This window comes from Eimeria necatrix, genomic scaffold (genome assembly GCF_000499385.1).
Source record: "Eimeria necatrix Houghton genomic scaffold, Enh_scaff205, whole genome shotgun sequence".
Lineage (NCBI taxonomy): Eukaryota > Apicomplexa > Conoidasida > Eucoccidiorida > Eimeriidae > Eimeria > Eimeria necatrix.
The window spans coordinates 27,501-51,070 of NW_013652676.1; the positions used below are offsets into that span (position 1 = coordinate 27,501).

The 23,570-nt window shown below is 46.8% G+C and overlaps 6 protein-coding genes across 6 annotated transcripts; 2 read left to right on the forward strand and 4 right to left on the reverse strand.

Moving 5' to 3' along the window:
* Nucleotides 1-1,104: 1,104 nt before the first annotated feature.
* On the forward strand, nucleotides 1,105-3,422 carry ENH_00027830 (peptide methionine sulfoxide reductase, putative; the record flags this gene model as incomplete). The annotated part of the gene is made up of 2 exons (XM_013579962.1): nucleotides 1,105-1,550; nucleotides 3,188-3,422. 2 exons carry the CDS (start codon nucleotides 1,105-1,107, stop codon nucleotides 3,420-3,422), a joined length of 681 nt encoding a protein of 226 aa, XP_013435416.1.
* Nucleotides 3,423-6,061: 2,639 nt separating this feature from the next.
* Nucleotides 6,062-8,677, reverse strand: ENH_00027840 (hypothetical protein; the record flags this gene model as incomplete). The annotated part of the gene is made up of 8 exons (XM_013579963.1): nucleotides 6,062-6,194; nucleotides 6,511-6,604; nucleotides 6,858-7,006; nucleotides 7,256-7,371; nucleotides 7,533-7,602; nucleotides 7,684-7,929; nucleotides 8,028-8,343; nucleotides 8,587-8,677. 8 exons carry the CDS (start codon nucleotides 8,675-8,677, stop codon nucleotides 6,062-6,064), a joined length of 1,215 nt encoding a protein of 404 aa, XP_013435417.1.
* Nucleotides 8,678-15,646: 6,969 nt separating this feature from the next.
* Nucleotides 15,647-18,864, reverse strand: ENH_00027850 (hypothetical protein, conserved; the record flags this gene model as incomplete). Its single annotated transcript, XM_013579964.1, has 6 exons — nucleotides 15,647-15,737; nucleotides 16,435-16,529; nucleotides 16,735-16,941; nucleotides 17,239-17,326; nucleotides 17,685-17,818; nucleotides 17,971-18,864. The coding sequence occupies 6 exons, from the start codon at nucleotides 18,862-18,864 to the stop codon at nucleotides 15,647-15,649; spliced, it is 1,509 nt and encodes a 502-aa protein (XP_013435418.1).
* A 507-nt stretch (nucleotides 18,865-19,371) lies between these two features.
* On the forward strand, nucleotides 19,372-22,305 carry ENH_00027860 (hypothetical protein; the record flags this gene model as incomplete). Its single annotated transcript, XM_013579965.1, has 3 exons — nucleotides 19,372-19,583; nucleotides 19,725-19,918; nucleotides 21,914-22,305. 3 exons carry the CDS (start codon nucleotides 19,372-19,374, stop codon nucleotides 22,303-22,305), a joined length of 798 nt encoding a protein of 265 aa, XP_013435419.1.
* A 92-nt stretch (nucleotides 22,306-22,397) lies between these two features.
* On the reverse strand, nucleotides 22,398-23,075 carry ENH_00027870 (hypothetical protein; the record flags this gene model as incomplete). The annotated part of the gene is made up of 1 exon (XM_013579966.1): nucleotides 22,398-23,075. The coding sequence occupies one exon, from the start codon at nucleotides 23,073-23,075 to the stop codon at nucleotides 22,398-22,400; it is 678 nt and encodes a 225-aa protein (XP_013435420.1).
* Nucleotides 23,076-23,108: 33 nt separating this feature from the next.
* On the reverse strand, nucleotides 23,109-23,570 carry ENH_00027880 (hypothetical protein; the record flags this gene model as incomplete). Its single annotated transcript, XM_013579967.1, has 1 exon — nucleotides 23,109-23,570. A coding segment is annotated over one exon (462 nt), but the record flags the coding sequence as incomplete, so codon positions are not given.

The window sequence follows — 23,570 nt, forward strand, 5'->3', positions numbered from 1 at the left end:
ATTTTTTATAAATGTTAATTCTTTTATAAATGTTAATTCTTTTATAAATGTTAATTCTTTAATAAATGTTTATTCTTTTTCAAATGTTTATTCTTTTTTAAATGTTTATTGGCTTTGAACAGCTGCTTTTGCTGCTGCAAGGCAAGCTGTTTTCTACAGCTTTTGTCTCGAGCTGCAGCAGACTTTATTTGCTGCCTATTTTGCTGCTGCTGCTGCTGCTCGCTCGACGTGCGCTGCGGTGTCTCGGCAGCTGCAGCAGCAGCAGCAGCAGCAGCAGCAGCAGGAGCGCGTGTCTGCTGCTTCCCGCTGCTCCTTGTGTGTGCAATTTTGTTTCTTTTTTAATTAAATTAATATTTTTATTCGATTTAATTTAATTTAATTTAAATCTGAACTTGTCTCTCTTGCCTTCGCCTCCCCCTCGCTCTGTGGCTCGCGGTGTCACTACTGCTGCTGCAGCAGGCGGGCCCTGTCTTCGCTGTTGCTGCTGCAGCTGCTGCAGCTGCTGCAGCTGCTGCAGCAAAGTGGAAAATAAATATTTTACTTTGCAAATTAAATAAAAATAAAACAAATTAGGGCTTTTTAGCCGGAAGAAACAGCGGGACGGAGCAGCAGCAGCAGCGGGGCGGTGCCTGGCGGAGGTGCGCAGCAGGCGGCACTTCTCGCGCTGAAAAGGCGGGAAAAGGTGTCCATACACCTCAATTGTATTTCAATTTACTTTTTAATTCGAATTAATTCATTTATTTCTTTTTTTGTCGCTAAAATCCCGGCGAACGTCGGCAGATCCGGAGCCCCGGCTGAGCCCAGCCCAGCCCGCGCACACAGCGACCGCAGCAGCAGCCGACGGCTGCTGCTGCCAATTCGGGGGTTTCCGCTGCTGTTTTTCCTTCGTTTTTGCATTTTATTGGAACTATTTGATATTTAATTTGCAAAAAAGTCTTGAAATTCCTTTTTATGGTTTCTTTTGGGCTGGGGGGCCCCTTGCGCGGCGGCGGTCTGTACAGCGCGCGGCCTCGCGGGGTGTACAGGGACCACTGGTGCATTTCGGGTGTATTTCCTCGACTGTCTTTTCTTTGTTTTGCAAATTCTTTAATTGCATTTACTTCTATGTCTCAGTTGAAGTCCTCCAGCTCTCCCGCTGCTGCTGCTGCTGCTGCTGCTGCGCCAGCTGCTGCTGCAGCGGGCGCCGCCCCCGCGGCTGCTGCTGCAGCGCCCCCCGCCGCTCCCGCTGCCGCCGCTGCTGCTGCTCCCCCCGCAGCAGCAGCAGCAGCAGCAGCAGCAACAGCAGCAGCAGCAGCAGAAAGCATCGTGGTGGGGGGCGGCTGCTTCTGGGGCCTGGAGAAGCTGTTTGTGGAGGAGTTCAAAGACAAGCTGGCAGCAACTTGTGTGGGGTACGCAGGTGGACATACACCCCACCCCACGTACGCCCAAGTCTGCAGCAGCAAAACTGGACACTTCGAAGCTCTTCAGATTTCTTTTTTTCCGCAAAAAGTCCTTTTGGAGGAACTCCTCACCTTCTTCTGGACTGTCCACGACCCCACCACTCCCAACAGGTCTGCTGCTGCTGCTGCAGTGCTGCTGCTGCTGCTGCAGTGCTGCTGCTGCAGTGCTGCTGCTGCTGCAGTGCTGCTGCTGCAGTGCTGCTGCTGCTGCTGAAGTGCTGCTGCGGAAGTGCTGCTGCTGCAGTGCTGCTGCTGCTGAAGTGCTGCTGCTGCTGCAGTGCTGCTGGTGCAATGCTGCTGCTGCAGTGCTGCTGCTGCTGCTGCTGCTGCGTGGCTGCTTCGTTTTGGAAGGAGCTGTGCAGGTGTACAGACAGTGCTCTGCTGAGGTGTACAGACAGCTTCTTGTTGGGATGTGATTGTGGGGCTTTTCTTTTTTGTTTTTATTTTAAATTATTTTTTCAAATTTGTTTTAAATATAAATATTTGTTTATATAAATATATAACTAATTATAATTAATGCTGTTTGGCCATGCAGATATATAATATATGTTATACATAAATAATTGGGGCTTTCTCTTTATATATTTATATTTATATATTTACAATTATATATTTGTATTTATATATTTATCATTTATAGTTTATAAATATAATTTATTATTCAAAGTTTCCAAATTGTTGTTTGTAAATATAAATATCAATGCATGCAATCGGGTGTATGTACACTCAGTTAAGTGGAAGTTTGAAGACAAAAAAACATTTTTTTTTCGCATTTTCTGCCACTCAAATGAAAATAAAAATGAGAAATTAAAAGTGTTTATTTATTAAAATGAAAATGGACTTTATTTGCGGAAAAACGCAACCAGTTTTGCTTCCAGATGGCGCGCGGTGGGGTGTACGTACACCTCAGGTGTCATTTCATTTTTTGGAATTTAAAAGCAGCAAATTAATTTGTTGCGTTTTGCATGCATTTGTCTTTTAAATCTTTTCTTTTGTTCTTTAAATGCATTTAAATGCCTTTTTCTCATTTGCATTTACAGACTTTTCTGTTTATTTATTAAATGCGTTTTTAGCTAATTACCCATACACCATAAACCACACAAAAATGTCATTTAATAAAACGCTTTTATTTATTTACTTCTAATTATATAAATAAATACAAATAATATAAGCAAATGAATGAATATATTTATATATATCATATATATGTGTACAAATATTGAGCTACATATATATATATTTATTTATTTATTTATATTTATAAATATAATATAAATATAAGTATATATAAATATTTATATATAAATAAATGAGTAAATGTGGAGCTGCAGTAATGCAAAAAGCTGTTAATTAATTAATTTTGAATTATTTCAAATTTGTGTTTTTTGCAAATTCCCATTTGAGGCTGTCTTTGCGTTTGTGAATCTTTTTTTAGAAAATAAAAATAAGAAGATAAAGCATTTCGTAATATTAAATGAATAAAATATCTTTTTAAATTAAAATGAAATAATTAAAAGTCTAAAGTTGCACTTGTGGCTTCGACGGCGGTGTACGTACACCGCACGCTGTACGTACACCGCAGCGCAGCGGCGGTTCCGCGCATGCAAAATGCGATTTTTGTTCATTTTTTTGCGTTTTTTTCGTTTTTTTGGAAATAAAAGAACGAAAAAGAAGAAATAAATGAAATAAAAGAAAGAAACCCTGAAAAAGGGTTTAGAAAAGTGTTTTTTTGCGGCGTTTGCTCGCAGACAAGGCCCCGACGTGGGCCCGCAGTACCGCTCCGCTGTCTGCGTCCCAGACCCCACACTGCTGCCTCTTGTGCTGCAAATTAAAAACAAAATGCAACAAAAGTGGAATTTTAAAATCCAAACTGAAATCATTTCCGATCCCAACAAATGCCACTTCTGGCCAGCCGAAGAGCACCACCAAAAGTACCTTTTCAAGAACCCGGGCGGCTACTGCTCCCACAGGAAGCACTTCTAACCTGCAGCAGCAGCAGCTGCAGCAGCAGCAGCAGCAGCAGCGGCAGCAGCAGCTAGTGCAGCAGCGGCAGCAGGTGCAGCTTCTGGTGCTGCAGCAGCAAATAGAGCTCAAAGTGCTGCAGCGGAGTAGAAGGCTGAAAGGTGCTTGAAGCAAACCAAAGTGCTCGAGATGGGCCGCAGCAGCAGCAGCAGCAGCAGCAACAGCAGCAGCAGCAACAGCAGCAGCAGCAACAGGTGAAGCAGGTATCAGCAGCAGCAACAACAAAGCAGCAGCAGCCACCGCGCATTCTTGTTCAGCAGCAGCAACTGCAGCAGAAGCGCCAGCTGCAGCAGCCGCAAGTGGCGCTGGTGCTGCTGCTGCTGCTGCTGCTGCGCAGCAGCAGCAGCAGCAGCAGCACCAAATTCAGTTTGCTTTTGATGTGCTGCAGTTCTTTGGTTTGCGCGGAGTTGGCCTTCGCAAACCCTAAACCCTAAACCCTTATTTTGAATGCCAGGGGAATTTGCCCAAAGCCTCTCTTGTTGCAGCATCTAGGGTTTAGGGTTTAGTTGGGGTTTGCTGCTGAGGGGCAGTTTTAGGGTTTAGGGTTTAGGGTTTACCTCGGGGTTTAGGGTTTAGGGTTTAGCGACAACTAACAAGTGAACTTCAGTTTGTAACTTTGCTGCTGTTTTTATCAGGTTGCTGCTGCTGCTGCTGCAGCTGCTGCAACTGCAGCTGCTGCAGCTGCTGCTGCTGCTGCTGCTGCTGCATGTATGGGCAGATGTGTGTACAGCGCATAAATGTGCATTTATATTTTTATGGGACCACTATTATATATATATATATATTTATTTGTATATTTAAATACCTATATATTTATTTATAATTGAATATATATATATACAGACATTATATCTATTTATGATTAAGTATATGCAAGTTATATTTATTTATATTTATATATATATATATATATGCATATATATATATTATATTTATTTATAATTAAATATGTTATGTATTACATCTATATGGATATTTGCATGAATATGAATAATATAAAAATAAAAATATTTTTTGTGCAACGCATTTGTTTCCTTTTGCATTTATATTTCATTTAAAAATAAATAAATTTAAATTTAAAAATTATATTTATTTGTACATGTTTTACACTTCAGGAGGTGTAGATACACCTCGCGCCCACGAACAGACCTGCATTAACTGCGCGATGTATATACACCAGATCTTCCAGGAAATGCATAAAAATAAATGAAAATAAATATAAATAAATATAAATAAATATAAATAAATATAAATTAATGCAAATAAACATTTTATTTTTGTTTTTTTCATTTAATTTCCCCATTTTCAGCGCAAACTGCCAAATGTGCAGACGGGGCACTGCCACGAGGTGTCTGTACACCTCAGTTTTTCTGCAACTTTTGACGCCTTTTCTCGAAAGGATTCTTTTGGACAAAAATCTTCGAAAGATTTTCAAATTAATCAAAAAAAGAAAATTAAAATTAAAAATAATTTAAAATTCGCCAAATTCAAACACTGCAAACCCCAGGAGGTGTACGTACACCCCAAGCGACACACCGGTCCATTTTGCTGCTCTCGAAGCAGCAGCAGCAAAACTACATGCAGCAGCAGCAGCAGCTGCTGATCTATGCTGCTGCTGCTGCTGCTGCTGCTGCTGACGATGATCTATGCTTCCGCTGCTGCTGCTGATCTGTGCTGCTGTTGCTTCCGATCTATGCTGCTGCTGCTGATCTATGCTACTGCTGCTGCTGCTGCTACGTTGCTGCTGCTGCTGCTGCTGCTGCTGCTGCTGCTGCCCAGCACGGCTCTTCAACCCCCTGCTGCTGCCAGCTACAAGAGAAACTTTCCAAATTTAAAAATAAAATTATTTAAATATTTAAAACCACAAATAAATAAATTTATAAATAAATATTTTTATTCTAAGCTAAAATAAATTCCAAAAACGCAATAAGAACTGAAAGACTTTACAAAAAAAAATGAAAGTTTTGTTTGAAAAAAACTGAAGAGTTTTGTAGCAGAAGGTCCAGCAGCAGCAAAACAGCAAACAGCAGCAGCAGTTGCAGCAGCAGACGCAGCAGCAGCAGGGGAGGAGCAGCAGCAGCAGTCGCAGCAGCAGCAGCCAGAACGCAGCAGCAGAACTGTCGTGGCTTCCGTCTCCGTTCAGCAGCTCCCGTAGCTCGAGCAGCAGCAGCTGCTGCAGCAGCAGCTGCTGCAGCAGCTGCTGCAGCAGCAGACTCCGGCGAGGCAGCAGATCCAGCAGCAGCAGCAGCAGCAGCAGCGGCCGCGGCTGCAGCAAGGGAAGGAGGCCCCCGCCCTCGCCTCCTTCGGTGGCGGTCCAGGCCCTGGCAGCAGCAGCTGCAGCAGCAGCTGCTGCAGCAGCAGCTGCTGCAGCTTTGCTGCTGCAGCAGCAAAGCTGCAAGTGGGGTTGGGAACGTGCAAAGCGCCGTCGCTACTTGACAGAGAAGCCACAGGAAAGGCCAGCAGCAGCAGCAGCAGCAGCAGCAGCAGCAGCAGCAACTCACGCGGCCCTGTGTCTTTGCGCTGATTTAGGGTTTAGAAAACTTCTCGCGGGCTTGAGGTGTATGTACAGCTGAAGCAGCTTTTCCAGTCCTCTCTTGCTCTCAGGCCACCCGCCGTGGTGAGGCTGGGGCGCGTTCGACCTGCTGCTGCTGCTGCTGCTGCTGCTGCGACGCCGGTGTTGCTGCTGCTGCTGCTGCAGCGGCCGCCCCGCGGCCGCGCCGCGGGCCCGGGCCGCTGCAGCAGCAGCAGCAGCAAGCAGCACGAAGCAGCAGAGAGCAGCAGCAAAGCAGCAGCAGCAAACCCCGCCTCCTCTCCTCCAGGCACAGCCAGATGCGGCAGTACGCACACCCAGGCGGGAGAGGCTTTGCTGCTGCTGCTGCAGCAGCAGCACAGAGCGCTATACAGCGCCAGCTCTGCTGCTGCTGCTGCTGCTGCTGCTGCAGCAAGCACCACCATCAGGTTAAAACCCTGTCTTAGTGTCGATACACAAGAACCCTTGCTGCATCGAGACGCCTGCTTTGCTGCTGCCTCCCCAGCAGCAGCAGCACACCTGTGCTGCTGCTGCTGCCCTGCTGCAGCCACGAGCCGCGAGCCGAAAGAACCTGCTGCTGCTGCTGCTGCTCTTGCTGCCTGCCTGCTGCTCTCTGCACAGCAACAGGACACAGCAGCAGCAGCAGACACGAGAGGGGCGCGCCCGGCCGCCGCGCGCCGAACAGCTGCAGCAGCGCCGCTGCTGCTGCTGCTGCTGCTGCTGCTGCAGCAGCAGCAGCGCGAACTGGCCTCAAGGAAGCAGCAACTTGTGCCGAAAAACCCAAATAATAAAAATGAAATTAAATAAATAAATAAAAACAAAAATCCACAGAAGAGCCAACCGAAAAAAGCCAAAAACCCCACAGCTCCGCTCCTTGCTTGAAAGCCTTTCCTCCAGCCGCGAGTGCTGCGCTGCTGCTGCTGCTGCAGCAGCAGCAGCAAACCGAGAAGCAACAGACACAGCAGCAGCAGCCACCACAAGCCACACAGCACACCACAGACACGAGAAGCAACAGCTGCAGCACAACGCACAGACACGCAAGCAGCAAACCACAACACAGCAGCAGCAGCAGCAGCAGCAGCAGCAGCACGAAACCGACACGGGAACCGCCACCAACTGCAGCAACAGCAAACCGCCTCCAGCAGCAACTTTTCCTCATCTCCTTTCCAGCGAAGCCTCCAACAGAAACAAAGACAAACCACTGCAGCAGCAGCAGCAGCAGCTGCTGCTGCTGCTGCTGCGCCGAGAGCAGCAGCAGCCCCACCGGGCGCTGCTGCGGATAAAGAAGAACAAGAACAAGCGAAGACCAGCAGCAGCAGCAGCAGCAGCAGCAGCTGCTGCTGCTGCTGCTGCACACAGAGGCACCGCCGCCTGAGCGCCCTGCGGTCACCAAAAGAAGAAAAGCAAACGCCAGCAGCAGCAGCAGCAGCTGCTGCTGCTGCAGCTGCTGCTGCTGCTGGGCAAAAGAAAAGTCCAGCAGCAAAAGAAAAAGAAATCTCTCAGAGAGGGGCCCTAGATAGCGTAACAGCAACACAGTATACCGTAATAGCCCTAGCCACTGCAACAACTGCTGCTGCTGCTGCTGCTGCTGCTGCTGCTGCTGCTGCTGCCCTCGCGAATACGCGTTACAGCTGGCCTTTTCCCTCAGTAATAAATCTATCCTCTCTCAGCTCTCGCCTGCTGTACATACACCTCAGACGCGCCACTCGCTGCTGCAGCAGCTGCTGCAGCTGCTGCAGCTGCTGCTGCAGCTGCTGCTGCAGCAGCTGCTGCCACCGTTGCCGTGCTGCAGCTCCTGCTGCTGCTGCTCTCGTGTAGCCTCGGTCCATACAGTGCTCAGCGTGACACGGTGTGTACATACACCCGGCGACTGCCGCCGCAGCTCGTGCTGCTGCTGCTGCTGCTGCAGCAGCAGCAAGCAGCTTCCCCCTTCTCGTGCTGCAGCAAATGACACGAAACCTCCCGCAGACAGCAGCAGCAGCAAACCAACGAACACCGAAGGGCGAAGGCGCCACACAGAAGAGCTCTTAGCTTACAGCAGTGTCAGGGCCTGCCAATGCACTTGCTGCTGCTGCAGCTGCTGCTGCTGCAGCTGCTGCAGCTGCTGCTGCTGCTGCAGCGTGTGGACGTGAGAAGTGCAGCGAGGAAAGTCGCTCTCGACAGACAGCCGCGCCGTTTCTGCTGCTGCTGCTGCTGCTGCTGCTGCTGCTGTTGCTGCTCGTATCCGTAGCGAATAAGAGACACAAACCACCAGAGACGCAGGCGCGAACGCAGCAAAGGCCTCTAGGGCCGAAGTGCACTGCGAGGTGCTGCTGCTGCTGCTGCTGCTGCTGCTGCTGCTGCTACTTTCCTCTCAACAGTACAGTGCGCCATACATGCCTGTCTGCCTCTCTTGCTGCTGCAGCAAAGGGAAGTATCACCTGCCGTTGCTGCTGCCCTCTAGGAGCCTTAAGCCTTCGTGACGCCTAGCCATAGCTCAACTGCTGCTGCTGCTGCTGCTGCTGCAGCAGCAGCAGCAGCAGCTCTACCGCAGCTCTCCCTCTACTGCAGAGCGGAGCAAGCCACCTGCGCAGACTCAAGACATTGCCTCGTGACCCGTAACGTGCCCGCAGCGCTGCACCTGGTGCTGCTGCTGCTGCTGCTGCAGACAGCTGCTGCTGCTGCTGCTGCTCCCGCTGGCCGCCATGGCTGCTGCAGCTCTTAACTCCTAAAGCAGAGAAGCAAAAAGAAAAAAGAAACAACACCGAAACCCAAAAGAACAAACAAACAACGCCAAGAGGTGAAGCACCGGTGGTGACACAACCGCCGCAGCAGCAAGACCGGGAGCAGCAAAGAGGCTCCCGCCTTTTCACTTCGCCTTTCTTTCTTTCCAATTCCTCTTTTTATTTTATTTACTTTCTTAATTGCAAACAAAACTGTTCTGCCGGACAAACGGCGCGCACTGGCGAGCCATGCACTGCTGCGGGCACCGGTGCGCGCGGGGGCGCAGCAGCAGCAGCAGCAGCAGCAGCGGCAGCAGCAGCGGCAGCAGCAGCAGCAGCGGCCCGCTCCCCCGCTGCTCCCCCTTTTCTGCTAATTCCTTTCAGCTTTTTAAGTGTTATAAAGCAATAACTTCTAATGTTGCTGCTGCTGCTGCAGCGCCGCCAGTGTCAGTTGCTGCTACGCCCTTGCTGCTGCTCCCTGCTCGCGGGCCGCCCCCTGCGCCAGCAGCACTTCCTCTTTCGCTTCTTTAAACTCCCCAGCTAAAATTAAACTCCATTTAAATAAAGTTCTCCATTTAAATCCTTTTTGCTGCACAATTTGTTTGCTGCAGCGCCGTTTGCTTCCCCGCGGCTCCGCCGGAGCCTGCACGGACACACTAAGGCAGCAGCAGCAGCGCTGCGCTTCCCCCTGCTGCTGCTGCCTAATCCATTATTTAAACTTCAATTTAAATCCAATTTTCAATTTTATTTTGTCTTTTAAAGCCAGCTTTGTCTGTCGCTGCAGGAACAGCAGCAGCAGCAGCAGCAGCAGCAGCAGCGGCCTCTGCTGCTGGGGATCTGCGCTGCGCGGTTCGCTCCCGCAGCAGAATAACGCAGCAGCAAAGGCCCAGGGTTTAGGGTTTAGGGTTTAGGGTTTAGGGTTTGCAGCTTTTGCGCGGGGCAGCAGCCTCGGGAACACCTGCTGCTGCAGCGGCGATCCCTGCTGCTGCGGATCTGCCCTGCGCCGCTCGCTCACGCAGCAAAACACGCAGCAGCAAAATCTCAAGGCTTAGGCTCTAGGGTTTAGGGTTTAGGGTTTAGGGTTTAGGGTTTGGGACTTTTTGCGGAGGCAGCAGCCACAAGAACACCTGCTGCAGCGCCAGCGCACTCTGCTGCTGCAGATCCCTGCTGCGCGCTTCGCCCCCGCAGCAGAATTACTCAGCAGCAAAAGTCTAGCGTTTAGGGTTTAGGGTTTAGGGTTTAGGGTTTAGGGTTTAGGGTTTAGGGTTTAGGGTTTAGGGGGGTGTTGCGAGGCAGCAGCTCTGTAACGGCGCTGCCCTCTGCTGCTGCTTGTCAGCTGCTGCAGAAGTCGAAGCAGCAGACGCCCGCTCTAGCCAGCAGAAGCAGCAGCAACAGCAGCTGCTGCAGCAGCAGCAGCAGCAACAGCAGCAGCAGCAGCAGCAGCAAAACGAAGCGGCGACAAGGCCCTAGTGCAGATTCAGGAGGCCCTGCTGCAGCAGCAGCAAAATGAGTATATTTTATCTGTGAAGATAATTTAATTGTTCATAATAATAATAATAATTAAAATAAAGAATTAAATTATATTTAAAACTCCAAAAAGTGTTTTTTGTTCTATTTTTGTTTTAAATTAAAAAGAAAAAGCTTTTTATTTTCCCCAACTTCTAGAAGACAGTTTGCATTAAAAGCAGCAGCAAATTGGAAGCAAATTGGCATCTTTTGCTGCTTCAGTGCAGCAGCAGCAGCAGCAGCAGCAGCAGCAGCAGCAAAACTCTGCGTTTGCTGCTGCTTCCCAAGCTTCCCAGCGAGGCTTTTGCTGCAGCAGCAAAAGAAAAGAAGAACTTTTTGCAATTAATGATCTTTTTGCAAATTATAATTAACTAAAAGTTTATTTTTGAAACTTTTAATTTTTCTGAAAAAATAAATCTCTTAAATGCGCAAGTAAATGAATATTCAAATATTCAAATAATGTTCAAATATTCAAATAATTAAAAGTTTAAATTATATTTAAATATTCAAATTATATTTAAATATTCAAATTATATTCAAATATTCAAATTATATTTAAATATTCAAATAATATTCAAATATTCAAATAATTGAATATTCAAATTATATTTAAATATTCAAATAATATTCAAATATTCAAATAATTGAATGGCCAAATTATATTTAAGTCTTAAAAAAAATTCGAATATTCAAATAATATTTAAATGTTAAAATATAATTTAAATATTCAAATATAATTCAAATGCTCAAATAATGCAAAACATTCGAATATTCAACTTTTAGAATATTCAAATAATATTCAAATATTCAAACAAGTTTAAAGCATTTGAATACTGAAATAATAATAATCAAACATTTAAATAATAATAATCAAACATTTAAATAATAATAATCAAACATTTAAATAATAATAATCAAACATTTAAATAATAATATTCAAACATTTAAATAATAATAATCAAACATTTAAATAATAATATTCAAACATTTAAATAATAATATTCAAATATTTAAATAATAATATTCAAATACTTAAATAATAATATTCAAATATTTAAATAATAATATTCAAATATTTAAATAATAATATTCAAATATTCAGAAGTTGCATGCGGCCAATTGGCTCTTTCTGGGCCAAAAAGATTTAATTTCTTTTTCAATTCTTTAGGAAAGCAGGCAATTAATTTATTTATTTATTTTATTTTTAAAAGAAAAGTTTTATTTTTTATTTTTTAAAGTTTCATTTCTTTTAAAGTTTCTTTTCTTTGAAGAAAAAGCCAAAAGAAAACAAGCTGCATGCACTCAGACTGAAGATGGCGAAAGTTTATTTTTTTTATTTTCTTTTTTTTAAATTTGCATTTTGCAAAAATTCTTTTTTTTAAAATCTGCATTTTGCAAAAATGCAAAAAGTCCATTTAAACTCTTAAATGGAGTTTTTTTGTTTTGCAATTTGCGCCAAGTTTCGAAAACTCGTTTTTAAAGAATGGCCAAACTGGCTTTCAATTTGTTTTCTTTTTTGTCTTTTTGCCGCTAAAATTAATCAAATTTCTCGGATTTTATTTCAAAAAGATCATTTAATTGCATTAAATTCGAAAATCTGAATTATTAAAACCTTTTATTCAAGTAAAGTGCATGCAAAGCAGCTCTTGTTGTGAGTTTCCGAAAGAATGCAAGATTAGGAGTTTTTGAATTAGCAAAAAAGTTCCTTTTTTTTAATTTTTAAACATTTTTTGACAAATTTAATTCCAAAAGAATGCAATTTGAAGCTCCTGACTCAAAAAGACTTCACAAAATCCGCAAAAACTTCTTTTCTGTCCGCAAAAACTCCAAACTTTGGAACTTCCACTTCAAATTTGCAAATTAAAATTGCTGCGCCTTCTGTACATACAGCAGGAGGCACAAACTGCGCATTTTTTGCTTCTTTTTGCACTTTTTTAAATCCACTTTTTCTTTTCTTTCTTCCCGTTAAAAGTATTTAAAGTATAAATATATTTCTACTTCTTCGCAGAGCCTCGGGGGCCCTTTGGGGGCCCTTGAGGGCCAATTAATATTTAATTTATTTCCTGTTTTCGGGTGTATGTACATGGCAAAATGGAAGTATTGCATGCAAGGTTTGGGGCTTTTTTGAGTTCATTTCGCCCCCCATTTTTGTTCTTTTTTGTTTATTTTTGAAACAAAAGTTTAAACTTTTTGTTTTTATTTAAAATCAAATTTGAATTTCTTTATTTTTTCCCCGGGGCTGCACAGAGCAGCCGCAGCTGCAGCAGAACTGGATCTAATTGGCTTGGCTCTGCTGCTTCGTCTTCTCTGATTAATAAATGCAAATAAATAAACAAATAAATAAATAAATAAATAATAAATAAATAAATAAATAAATAAATAAATAAATAAATGAATAAATAATAAATATCAAGTACTTCGATGCGGCACTCGAACGAACTCTAAGGATCTCTGAGCTCCCCGGACACCGCAGCCGCAGACAAACAAAAAGAATAAAATTAGTTTGAAATAAATTAAAGCAATTAAAATAATTAAAATAATTAAAATAATTAAAATAAATTAAAATAAATTAAAACAAATTAAAACAAATTAAAATAAATATTTGATAATTAAAATGCAGTTTTAATTCTTCTTTTGGCTGCGACTTCACGTGGTTTGTTGGCGAAAAATTTAATTTTCGAAAATTCAAAATAAATAAAAACTGAAATAATAAAATTACATTTTAATGTTTTTTAATTTTTAAATTGCTGCAGCAGCTCTCTGCAGCCTCAGTTGCAAACTTTGAAAGTTTTGAATAAATAAAAAATAATTTTATTTTAAATTCCAACTTTTATTTTTTAAATAAAATAATTCAAATCTGCTGTGCCAGGCCGCAGCAGCAGAGGCCCCACTAAGTCCCTTGCAGCTTTAAAACCCCCTTCTCTAGTCAGATAAATTGAGATTTGTTTTCTTTTGAATTCAAAAATGAAAAATTCGAAAAGAAATAAAAAAGATCTCATTTGGACACTTTTGGCACTGGAGTTTCATTAAAATATAAATAGATTGAAATTAAATTTGTATATATTTCAATCTAAACCCAAATATATATATATATATATTTAGTATATATAATGTATATATATATGTATATATATATATATATATATATGTATATATATATATATATTTAGTATATAATATATATTATAAATAGATAAGTATATAAACATAAACATTGATTTATTTATATATTTATAGACATATATATGTATATTATATAACTTAGACATAAATACATATATATATAAGTAAATACAAATGAACAAATATATAAACATATAAATAAGTGTATAAACATATTATATATAAATATACAAATATATAAATATATATCTACATAAATATATATGCAAATATACATATATATATTAATATATATATATATAAATATAAATATATATATAAAAATATATATAAATATATATCTACAGAAATACATATGTAAATATACACATATACATTTATATAAATATATACATAACTATGTATCTACAGAAATATATATGTAAATATATATATATATATACACATTTATATAAATGTACATAAATATATGTGTAAGTATGCATATATATTTATATATTTATACATATTTATATAAACATGTATATAAATATATACATAAATATATATCTACATATATATATATATATATATATATAAGTATGCATATATATATGCATACTTATATATATTTATGTAGATATATATTTATGTATATATTTATATATTTATATAAACATTTATATAAATACAAATATATATACGCATGCATTTGTTAGTCTTTTCCTTTTTGGGGCTTTTTCTGAATCCCTTTGTGGCTTTCTAGTCTTTGATTTCTTTTATTTTATTTGACAATTTTAATTTTTGGTTTCTTCTTTTTTTAACTTTTTTGTTTTTTTTTATTTTTATTTGCCAAACAACTCATTGCCATTTAATCTGCTTTTCTCTGCAGCAGCTGCTTGCGCACTGCGTCGCTGCTGCTGCTGCTGCTGCTGCTGTTGCTGCTACTGTTGCTGCTGCTACTGTTGTTGCTGCTGCTGCTGTTGCTGCTGCTGCTGTTGCTGCTGCTGCTGCTGCTAAGGCTGGAGTTATTACTTGAAAAATATTAAAAAGAGTTGCGTTTGAAGCATACAAACGAAAACGTAAACTAAACACCAGAAGCAGCAGCAGCAGCTGCTGCTGCTGCTGCAGCACAAGCAGACACTGCAGCCTTTGCTGCTGCCACCGCAGAAGCTGCAGCAGCAACGGCACACTCTGCTGCTGCTGCTGCTGCTGCTGCTGCTGCTGCTGCTGCTGCTGCTGCCCTCACTAATTACTTCACGCCCCGAAGGCGCATGCAACAAGGGCGCCAGCCTGCAGCACCAAGACTCCCCACACAAAACCCTAAACCCTAAACCCTAAACCCTAAACCCTAAACCCTCCATTCAAAGTGAGGAAAGCGCCTGCTAGCGGGAAACCTGGAGAACTTGATCTATCCTCAACAGTCCGTAATAAAAAGCTCAACGAATTAATTAATTAAACTAACCAATTAAATTAATTAATTAAATTAATTAATTATATTAATTAATTAATTAAATTAATTAATTAATTTCATCACTGGGAATCGAACCCGGGAGAGCCTGCGGCCCTCAGCTGCAGAGATTTGGCCAAAATGCAAATTTGGAGATTTCAGCGAAGCCAAGAAGAGAGGCGGAGGTTTTTGCAAATTGCTGCAGCAGAAAAAAGAACAAACTCAATAAATGCTGCAGCAGCAGCAGCAGCAAAAGGTGCAGCAGCAGCAGCAGCAGCAGCAAAAGGTGCAGCAGCGGCAGCAGCAGCAGCAGAGCGCCAGAAGCAGCGGGATAAAACGCGGCGGCAAACTCGACTGCAGCAGCGGCGAAGCAGCAGCAGCAGCAGCAACAACAGCAGCAGCAGCAGCAGCAACAGCAGCAGCAGCAGCAGCAGCAGTTTCTGTCACCAAATGGAAAATAAAAGAAACACAGAAGCAGCAGCTGGATTGGAAGTTGCAAAATGAAGAAAAGGATAAAAGAAATAAATAAATAAAAAGTTATAAAATAAAATAGAACAAAATAAATGAAACTAAAAATAAATAAAATAAATAAAATAAATAAAATAAATAAAATAAATAAAATAAAAATAAAAATAAAAATAAAAATAAACAAAAAAAGGAATAAATTGCAAGAGCAGCAGACCCAGCGCAGCAGGGGGAAAAAGGCAAATGCGAAAAGCAATTAAAAATAAATTAAAAATATAAATTAAAGTAATTTAAAATAATTGAAAATATAATTTAAAATAAATAAAAACAAATTAAAATAAATTAAAATAAATTAAAATAAATTAAAATAAATTAAAATAAATTAAAATAAATTAAATAATTAAAAATAAAAAAGCAGCAGCAAAAAGGATTACCTGCTGCTGCCCTCAGCAACTCGCGCTGCACAAGCAGCAAGCAGCAGCGAAACGCCCTGCTGCAGTGCAGCAGCATCAGCAGCAAATCTGAACAGCAAGCAGCAGCAGCAAAATGAAATTAATTAAATTAAATTAAATTAAATTAAATTAAATTAAATTAATTAATTGGGGCTGCATGCAGAAGCAGCAAAGACACGACGCATGCAAAACCAGGGAGAAACAAAAACAGACAAAAAGCCTCAGCTGCAGCAGCAGGCGCGAGTTTGCTGCTGCTGCTGCTGCTGCTGCTGCTGTCGCTGCTGCAGCAGAGCACTGCATGCAGCAGCAAAATGAAACCACAAATAAAGAAGCTACAAGCAAAGAGGAAAAATAAGAAAGAATTAAGAAGACCATTAAGACAAATGGAACAAAAGAGAAAAAAGAAAAAAGATTTAATAAAAAGAAAAAAGAAAAAAGAAATTAAAAATAAATATAACATGCAAAAACGGCAGATGTGAAGAGAAGCAACAAACGAAAACCGGCACAGCAGCAAAAGCAGCAGCAGCAGAGGCCGCAGCAGCAGAAGCAGCAAATGAAGCAGCAAAAAAAGCAGCAGCAGCAGCAGCAAAAGTGATGGCAGCAGCAAGCAACGGACACAACCGAGAGCAAGCAGCCGCACCAGAGCAGCAGCAGCAGGGCCAGCTGAATGCGCCAATAACGGCAGCAGCAGCAGCAGCAGCAGCAGCAGCAGCAACAGCAGCAGCAGCAGCAACAGCAGCAGCAGCAGCAGCAGCAGGCAACGGACTTGTGCTCCAAGAGAGCCAGCCAGGACTGCAGCAGCAAAGCTCTGGGGGAAAGCGGGCGGCCGTTGAAAGCAGCAGCATCTTCTTCCATACAAACCTGCAGATGCGCGCAGCAGCAGCAGCAGCAGCAGCAGCAGCAGCAGCAGCAGCAAATCAGGAGGCTGCAGCAGCTGCTGGTGAACTGTCAGGGCGCAGCAGCAGCAGCGGGCAAGGTAGTGGGCTGCGGCAGCAGCAGGTGAGCCGGCAGACTGCAGCAGCAGCAGCAGCAGCAGCAGCAGCAGCAAAATGGCCGCAGCACTCACCGAAACTCTCTTCGCCATCCTCAGGTACTCTGCTGCAGTGATGTCATCATCTGCTGCTGCCTCTCCTGCTGCTGCTGCTGCTGCGTCTTGTGTGTTTGCTGTTTCCGCTGCTGCTGCTGCAGTTGCTGCTGCTGCTGCTGCATCATCTGCTTCCGCTGCAGCTCCGTCTTGCGTCTCTTCCGGCGCAGGCTCTGAGCCTGCTGGCCCCTCAGCGTCAGCAGCAGCAGCAGCAGCAGCAGCAGCAGCAGCAGCAGCAGCAGCACGGGTCAGCAGCAGCTCCAGCAGCAGCAAATGAGCTGCGGGGGGCAGCGCCACCCCCAGAGCCATTGCGTCGTCATACAGCTGCAGCAGCAGCAAAAGCCACAAAGCAAATTTGCTTCTGCTGCTGCTGCTGCTGCACAGCCAGCAACAGCAGTACAGGCAGCAGCTGCAGCAGCTAGAGCAGCAGCAGCAGCGCAGCAGCAGCAGCAGCAGCAGCGCAGCAGCAGCAAAAGGCAAGCCTACTTTTGCGCATCTTCTGATATCAGTGCCTTCGGGTGTCACTGCAGCTCGCAGCATCAGCAAATAACTCGACGGGGATATCGGCAGTCTCCTGCAGCAGCAGCAGCAGCAGCAGCAACAGCAGCAGCAGCAGCAGCAACAGCAGCAGCAGCAGCAACAGCAGCAGCAAGTGCTGTGGTTGGAGCCGCAATGAGCACTGAGGCAGCAGCAAACGTTCCTTCGAAAGAAGGCATGCGGCAGCAGCAACAGCAGGAGCTGCAGCAGCTGCCACAGCAGCAGCAGCAGCAGCAGCAGCAGCAGCAGAGCAGCAGCAGCAGCAGCAGTGGCAGCCGTGCAAGCCTCAGCGCAAGTACTCCAAACTGCAACCGCAGCAGCGCCGCACAGCAGCAGCAGCAGCAGCAGCAGCAGCAGCAGCAGCAGCAGCAGCAGCAGCAGCAAAGGGAGCGCACCAGTCGTGTCTGAGAGAAAGGAAAAGCTTGTCTGCTGCTGCTGCATCTTTTCTATTTAATGCATCTTCCAAAAGATTAAAAACAATAAATAAAGAAGGAGGAGAAGACAAAAAGTATTTGCTGCACTCCAGCACCTGCGCAGCAGCAGCACGCAGCAGCAAGCGACGCAGCAGCAGCTGCAGCAGCAGCAGCAGCAGCAGCGAGACGGACGCGCTCAGAGCAGCAGCAGCAGCAAGGCAGCAGCAGCAGCAGCAGCAAGGCAGCAGCAGCAGCAGCAGCAGCGCACAGCAGAGGCTTCGTCGTGGCGTTTGCAAAGGGCCGCAGCAGCAGCAAGTCGGGTGGCGATCTCGCTGTGGGTTGTGCTGCTGCTGCTGCTGCTGCTGCTGCCGCTGAGTCTTCCAAAGTTATTCAGCAGCTGCAGCAGCAGCAAAATTTGCTGCCAATCTCTGGGCAGCCGGACGAGCCGCAGCAGCAAAAAGAGACACTCGAGAGCACTGAGGTCTTCGGAGCGGCGAACAGCAGGAACTGCTGCTGCTGCTGCTGCTGCTGCTGCTGCTGCTGGTGCCGTTGCTGCTGCTGCTGCTGCTGCTGCTGCTGGGGTTGCTGCGGCTTCAGCGGGGAGCTGCGTCGCCCACGCGCTGCCAGGAGCCCCGCCAGCAGGGGCGCCCCAGCGCCCCTGCTGCTGCTGCTGCTCCCGCTGCTGCTGCTGCTGCTGCTGCTGCTGCTGCTGCTGCTTCCTGGGGTTCCAGGGGCGCTGCAGCGAAGGCTTTGCTGCTCTGCCGCCCCCGCGCTGGCTCTGGCGAGGCAGCCACAAAGAGTGGTGCTGCTTGAAGCTTTCGTCTATGCGGAGAAGCAGCTGCTGCAGCAGGGCCTTGCGCTCCTCTTCGGAGAGTTGCTGCTGCTGCTGCTGCTGCTGCTGCTGCTGCTGCTGCTGCTGGTCTCGGCGCTGCGGAGCGGGCACGCGCTTCGCTTGCTCCCGCTGCTGCTGCTGCTGCTGCTGTCTCTGCAGCATAAGCGAGAGGCGAGTGGACAGCCGCCCGTGCGCAGAATGGGTGCTGCGGCGCAGCAGCAGCAAGTGCTGCTGCTGCTGCTGCTGCTGCTGCTGCTGCAGCACCCGCCTGCCGAGCTGCAGCAGCAGCAGCTGGCGCTGCTGCTGCGCTACTCCATTGAGAAGCAACATTTCCCTCTATGAAGTGAAATGTGCAAAAAATTTCCCAAGAGGAAATGCATGCAGCGCCGAAAGCCCCAGCAGCAAAAGGCTCGACGCAGCGCTCTTGCTGCTGCTCTTGCTGCTGCTCTTGCTGCTGCTCTTGCTGCTGCTCTTGCTGCTGCTCTTGCTGCTGAAATCAAATTTAATTGACATTTCTTATTCTTTAAAAGTATTTCGAAGAATAACACCCGGAGTTTCAGCGGTGTGCTGCTGCTGCTGCTGCTGCTGTTGCTGCTGCTGTTGCTGCTGTTGCTGCTGCTGTTGCTGCTAGCATTTTGCTGCTGGGGTTTTTCGTGGAATTGAAATGCATCTTTTTTGAAATTAATTTTCAAATATTTGCCAAAGACAAATCTCATCTCGAAGGGGAAATAACATTACAGGATAAGCTGCTCCAGCACCACCAACTGACCGCCTAAACCCTAAACCCTAAACCCTAAACCCTAAACCCTAAACCCTAGCTTGCTATAGTGCACAGGAATGCCTTCGTGGTGGCAACTTTGGACAAGTGCTGCTGCTGTGCGGCCGAAGGCAGCAAAACTGGCTTTTGCTTCCAGCGCCTTCAGTCTGCTTGCAGCAGCAGCAGCAGCAGCAGTAGCAGCAGCAGCAGCAGCAGCAGCAGCAGCAGCAGTAGCAGCAGCAGCAGCAGCAGCAGCAGCAGCAGCAGCGGGAGCAGCAGCAGCAGCAGTAGGGTTTAGGTGCTGCAGATGCAGCGCCAGTTAGTGCTGCCGAAGCAGCTTTTGTTTTGAACGGCGCAGCAAATGGTTAAATAATTTAATTCGCTAATTTAGGGTATATAATAATTAATTAATTAATTTAATTCGCTAATTTAGGGTTTACGGAGAGGGTTTAGAGGCTCTTCTTGCTGCAGCTTCTGCCACTTTTGCTGCAGCAAGTGGGGCCCCACAGCAGCCAGCCCTGGGCTCAGCAGCTGGCGTTTTGCTGCTGCACTTCGAAGCTTTCAAAACGCAGCAGCAGCAGCAGCAGCAGCAGCAGCAGCAGCAGCAGCAGCAAATTGCCACTCGAGGTGCAGCAAAAGTCAAAACCGAAGCAGCAGCAAACTGCTGCTCGAGAAGCAACAAAAGGCAAATTCCAAGCAGCAGCAAAAGCTGGCTTTTTGCTGCTGCTGATGATGCCTGCGTGGGCACACGCCGGCACTGCTGCTGCTGCTGCTGCTGCTTCTGCTGCTGCTGCTTCTGCTGCTGCTGCTGCTGCTTCTGCTGCTGCTGCTGGTGCTGGTGCTGCTTCTGCTTCTGCTGCTGCTGCTGCTGCTGCCGCTGCTGGTGCCGCTGCTACCGCTGCTGCTGCTGCTAGGGGCTCAGTTCGTTAAAAGCAGCTGCTGCTGGGGTGGCTAGAAGAGAAGGGTTTAGGGTTTAGGGTTTAGGGTTTAGGGTTTGTGGAGACTCAGAATAATTATAAATCCTTACAAAGTCTTATTCTACAAAAGCTTCAAAAGAATTAATTAAAGAAAGTGCAGCAGCAGAGGCCTGGCGAGCTGCTGCATGCAGCCGACCGAGTTCCAGCTGCTGCTGCTGCTGCTGCTGCTGCTGCTGCTGCACCTGCAGCAGCAGGCGAGCAGCTTGCTGCTGCTCTCAGAGGGCCTCAGCAGCAGCTTTTTGATATTAAACTAAAAGCCCCTCTTTGCTTACACTAAAGCGGGGGCCAAACTTGCCTAGACTCCTTCTGTAGCTTTATTTTTGCTTGCTGCTGCAGCTGCTGCTGCAGCCGCTGCTGCAGCTGCTGCTGCTGCAGCTGCTGCTGCAGCCGCTGCTGCAGCTGCTGCTGCAGCTGCTGCTGCGACCGCTGCTGCTGCGACCGCTGCCGCAGCTAGCTGCAGCTAGCTGCAGCTAGCTGCAGCTAGCCACAGTTGCGCCCCTAATAGGCCTCTTTATAAGGAACAAAAAGGTCTAATAAATGAGGAAATTAAAAAACTAAAAAAAGTCTAAAAGAAAATTATGAAAGCTTGTGGGGAGGTGGAGGCAGCAGCAACTTCAGGTGTACGTACACCTGAGAAGGCGGCACTTCTTAGTGCCTTCTGGGGTCCTAGAGGCGGTGCTGCAGCTGCTGCTGCAGCTGCTGCAGCTGCTGCTGCAGCTGCTGCTGCAGCTGCTGCTGCAGCTGCTGCTGCAGGCTTGCTGCAGCAGCAGCTGCTGCGTTTGCTGCTGCTTCTGAAGCTGTTGCTGCTGCGGCGGGCGTGGTCGATGGGGTTGCTGCTGCGGCTGCGGCTGCTGCTGCCGGCGCTGCTGCAGCAGCAAATTCTGCTCGCAGCCCTTCTAAAGCGAATTTAAACTTTAAATTTAAAGTAAAATTTGTTTTTAATTTTGTCTTTGAGGGTTTTTTGAGGCGGCTTGCGGCGGCTCGCCACTGTGGCCGACTGGGGGCCCCACAGGCGCCGCTGGGGTGCACAGCAGCACTTGGAGGCCAAAACGCGGAGTAAAAGAGATATTATTTTGAAAAGAATAAAAGAAAATATAAATAAGAGATAAAGAAGTGCGAGCTGCGGGCGGGAAGCCGCGAGAAGAGCGGCGGCGAGCTGCAGCAGCAGCGCCTGCTGCAGCTGTTGCTGCTGCTGCTGCTGCTGCTGTCTTCAGCAGCAGCGAACCGCTGCTGCTGCTGCTGCTGCTGCTGCTTCAGCTTTCTTCTTTTGACTTCCTGCAGCAAAAACACTCTCGGCTGCGTCGGCTAAAAGGCCCTTTTTGCGCCCCGAGCTTCGAAAGAGAAGTCTAGCTGCTGCACCCCTCAGGTGTATGTACACTTCAGCTGCTGCATGCAACAGCGCCCAGCCGATCGCCTTCACTCGCTGAAGCCTTCGTCTTCTAGAAACCCTAATCTAGGGTTTTGGCGACGCGGGCAGCGCCCAGGGTTTAGGGTCTGAGCCCTAGGGTTTAGGGCCTAGGGTTTAGGGTTTAGGGTTTAGGGTTTAGGGTTTGGGATCGAGGGCTCAGCTTGCTGCCAGCCCCGAAACACCATGAAAACACTTTCTTGTGAAGGCCTCGGGGGCGCTTTGTGGCAGCACCCTCAGAAGCAATAGTAAAGGATCAGCAGCAGCTGCAGCAGCAGCAGCAGCAGCAGCAGCTGCAGCAGCAGCAGCTGCAGCAAGGCCCCCGCAGCAGCACCATCAGCAGCGGCACCTGCAGCAGCCGCAGCAGCAGCAGCGTGCCGGTGGCAGCAGCAGCGTGGGCAGCAGCAGCAGCACATGCAGCAGCAGCAGCACATGCAGCAGCAGCACGAACAAGGCCACCAGCAGCAGCTGCAGCAGCAGCAGCAGCAACTGCACTGACACTAGAGGCGCAACTGCAGCAGCAACTGCAGCAGCAGCAGCAGCAGCAGCAATTTGATCTTCGGGCTTGTGAGCAGAGGCTTGCGAACTCAGCGCCAGCTGTAGTGATCTTGGGGCTACAGCTTACGGCCTAGGGTTTAGGGTTTAGGGTTTAGGGTTTAGGGTTTAGGGTTTAGGGTTTAGGGTTTGGAAAGCATGAAGGGGTTTTCAGCCACGGAGGCGGCCGTTAACTACGATGGCCTCGAAGGCGCCTCGGAGCTGACACCAGAAGATAGGTCTGTTGCTGCTGCTGCTGCTGCTGCTGCTGTTGCTGCTGCTGCTGCTGCTGCTGCTGCTTTGGCTGCTGTTGTGCTGCTGCTGCTGCTGCGGCTTGCTTTTGCATGCACTGGAGCAGCTGGCCCATGTGCAATTCGGGAGTTTCTTGCTGCTGCTTTTGCTGCTGCTGCTGCATATGTTGTTGCTGCTGCTGCTTTTGCTGCTGTTGCTGCTGCTGCTGCATCAGCTGCTGCTGCGCCTTCCCCCGTCGCTGCTGCTGCTTCTCTCCCCAGTTCCCAACTCCCAGCAGCAGCAGCAGCAGCTGCTGCTGCTGCAAGCCCGTTTGGCAGCAGCAGCAGCAGCTGCTGCTGCAAGGCCGTTTAGCAGCAGCAGCAGCAGCAGGACGAGGAGGAGTGCGATTTTGCCGCTGCTGCCGCTGCTGCTGCTGCTGCTGCTGCTGCTGCTGCTGCTGGGGTGTCTGTACAGAGTGGTGAGCGTGGAGGGCTTTCGAAGAAGCAGCATTTTGAGTTTCACTTTTTATTTCTTTTCTTTTTTTTCCGGAGGATTTATTTTGCTGCTGGGCCGCTGGTTCCCCGTCGCCAAGTTCAGGTGTACGTACACCCGCTGCCCCTTGGCAGCAGCAACGCATGTCCTCATTTCCACTGCAGCAGGAGTCAACCAGTCAGTGCTGCTGCTGCTGCTGCTGCTGCTGCTGAGGCTGCTGCTGCTGCTGCTGAAGATGCTGCTGAAGATGCTGCTGAGGCTGCTGCTGCTGCTGCTGCTGAAGGTGCTGCTGAGGCTGCTGCTGCTGCTGCTGCTGCTGAAGATGCTGCTGAGGCTGCTGCTGCTGCTGCTGCTGCTGCTGCTGAGGGTGCTGCTGAGGCTGCTGCTGCTGCTGCTGAAGATGCTGCTGAAGATGCTGCTGAAGATGCTGCTGAAGCTGCTGCTGCTGCTGAAGATGCTGCTGAGGCTGCTGCTGCTGAAGATGCTGCTGAGGCTGCTGCTGCTGCTGCTGAAGATGCTGCTGAAGATGCTGCTGAGGCTGCTGCTGCTGCTGCTGCTGAAGGTGCTGCTGAGGCTGCTGCTGCTGCTGCTGCTGCTGAAGATGCTGCTGAGGCTGCTGCTGCTGCTGCTGCTGCTGCTG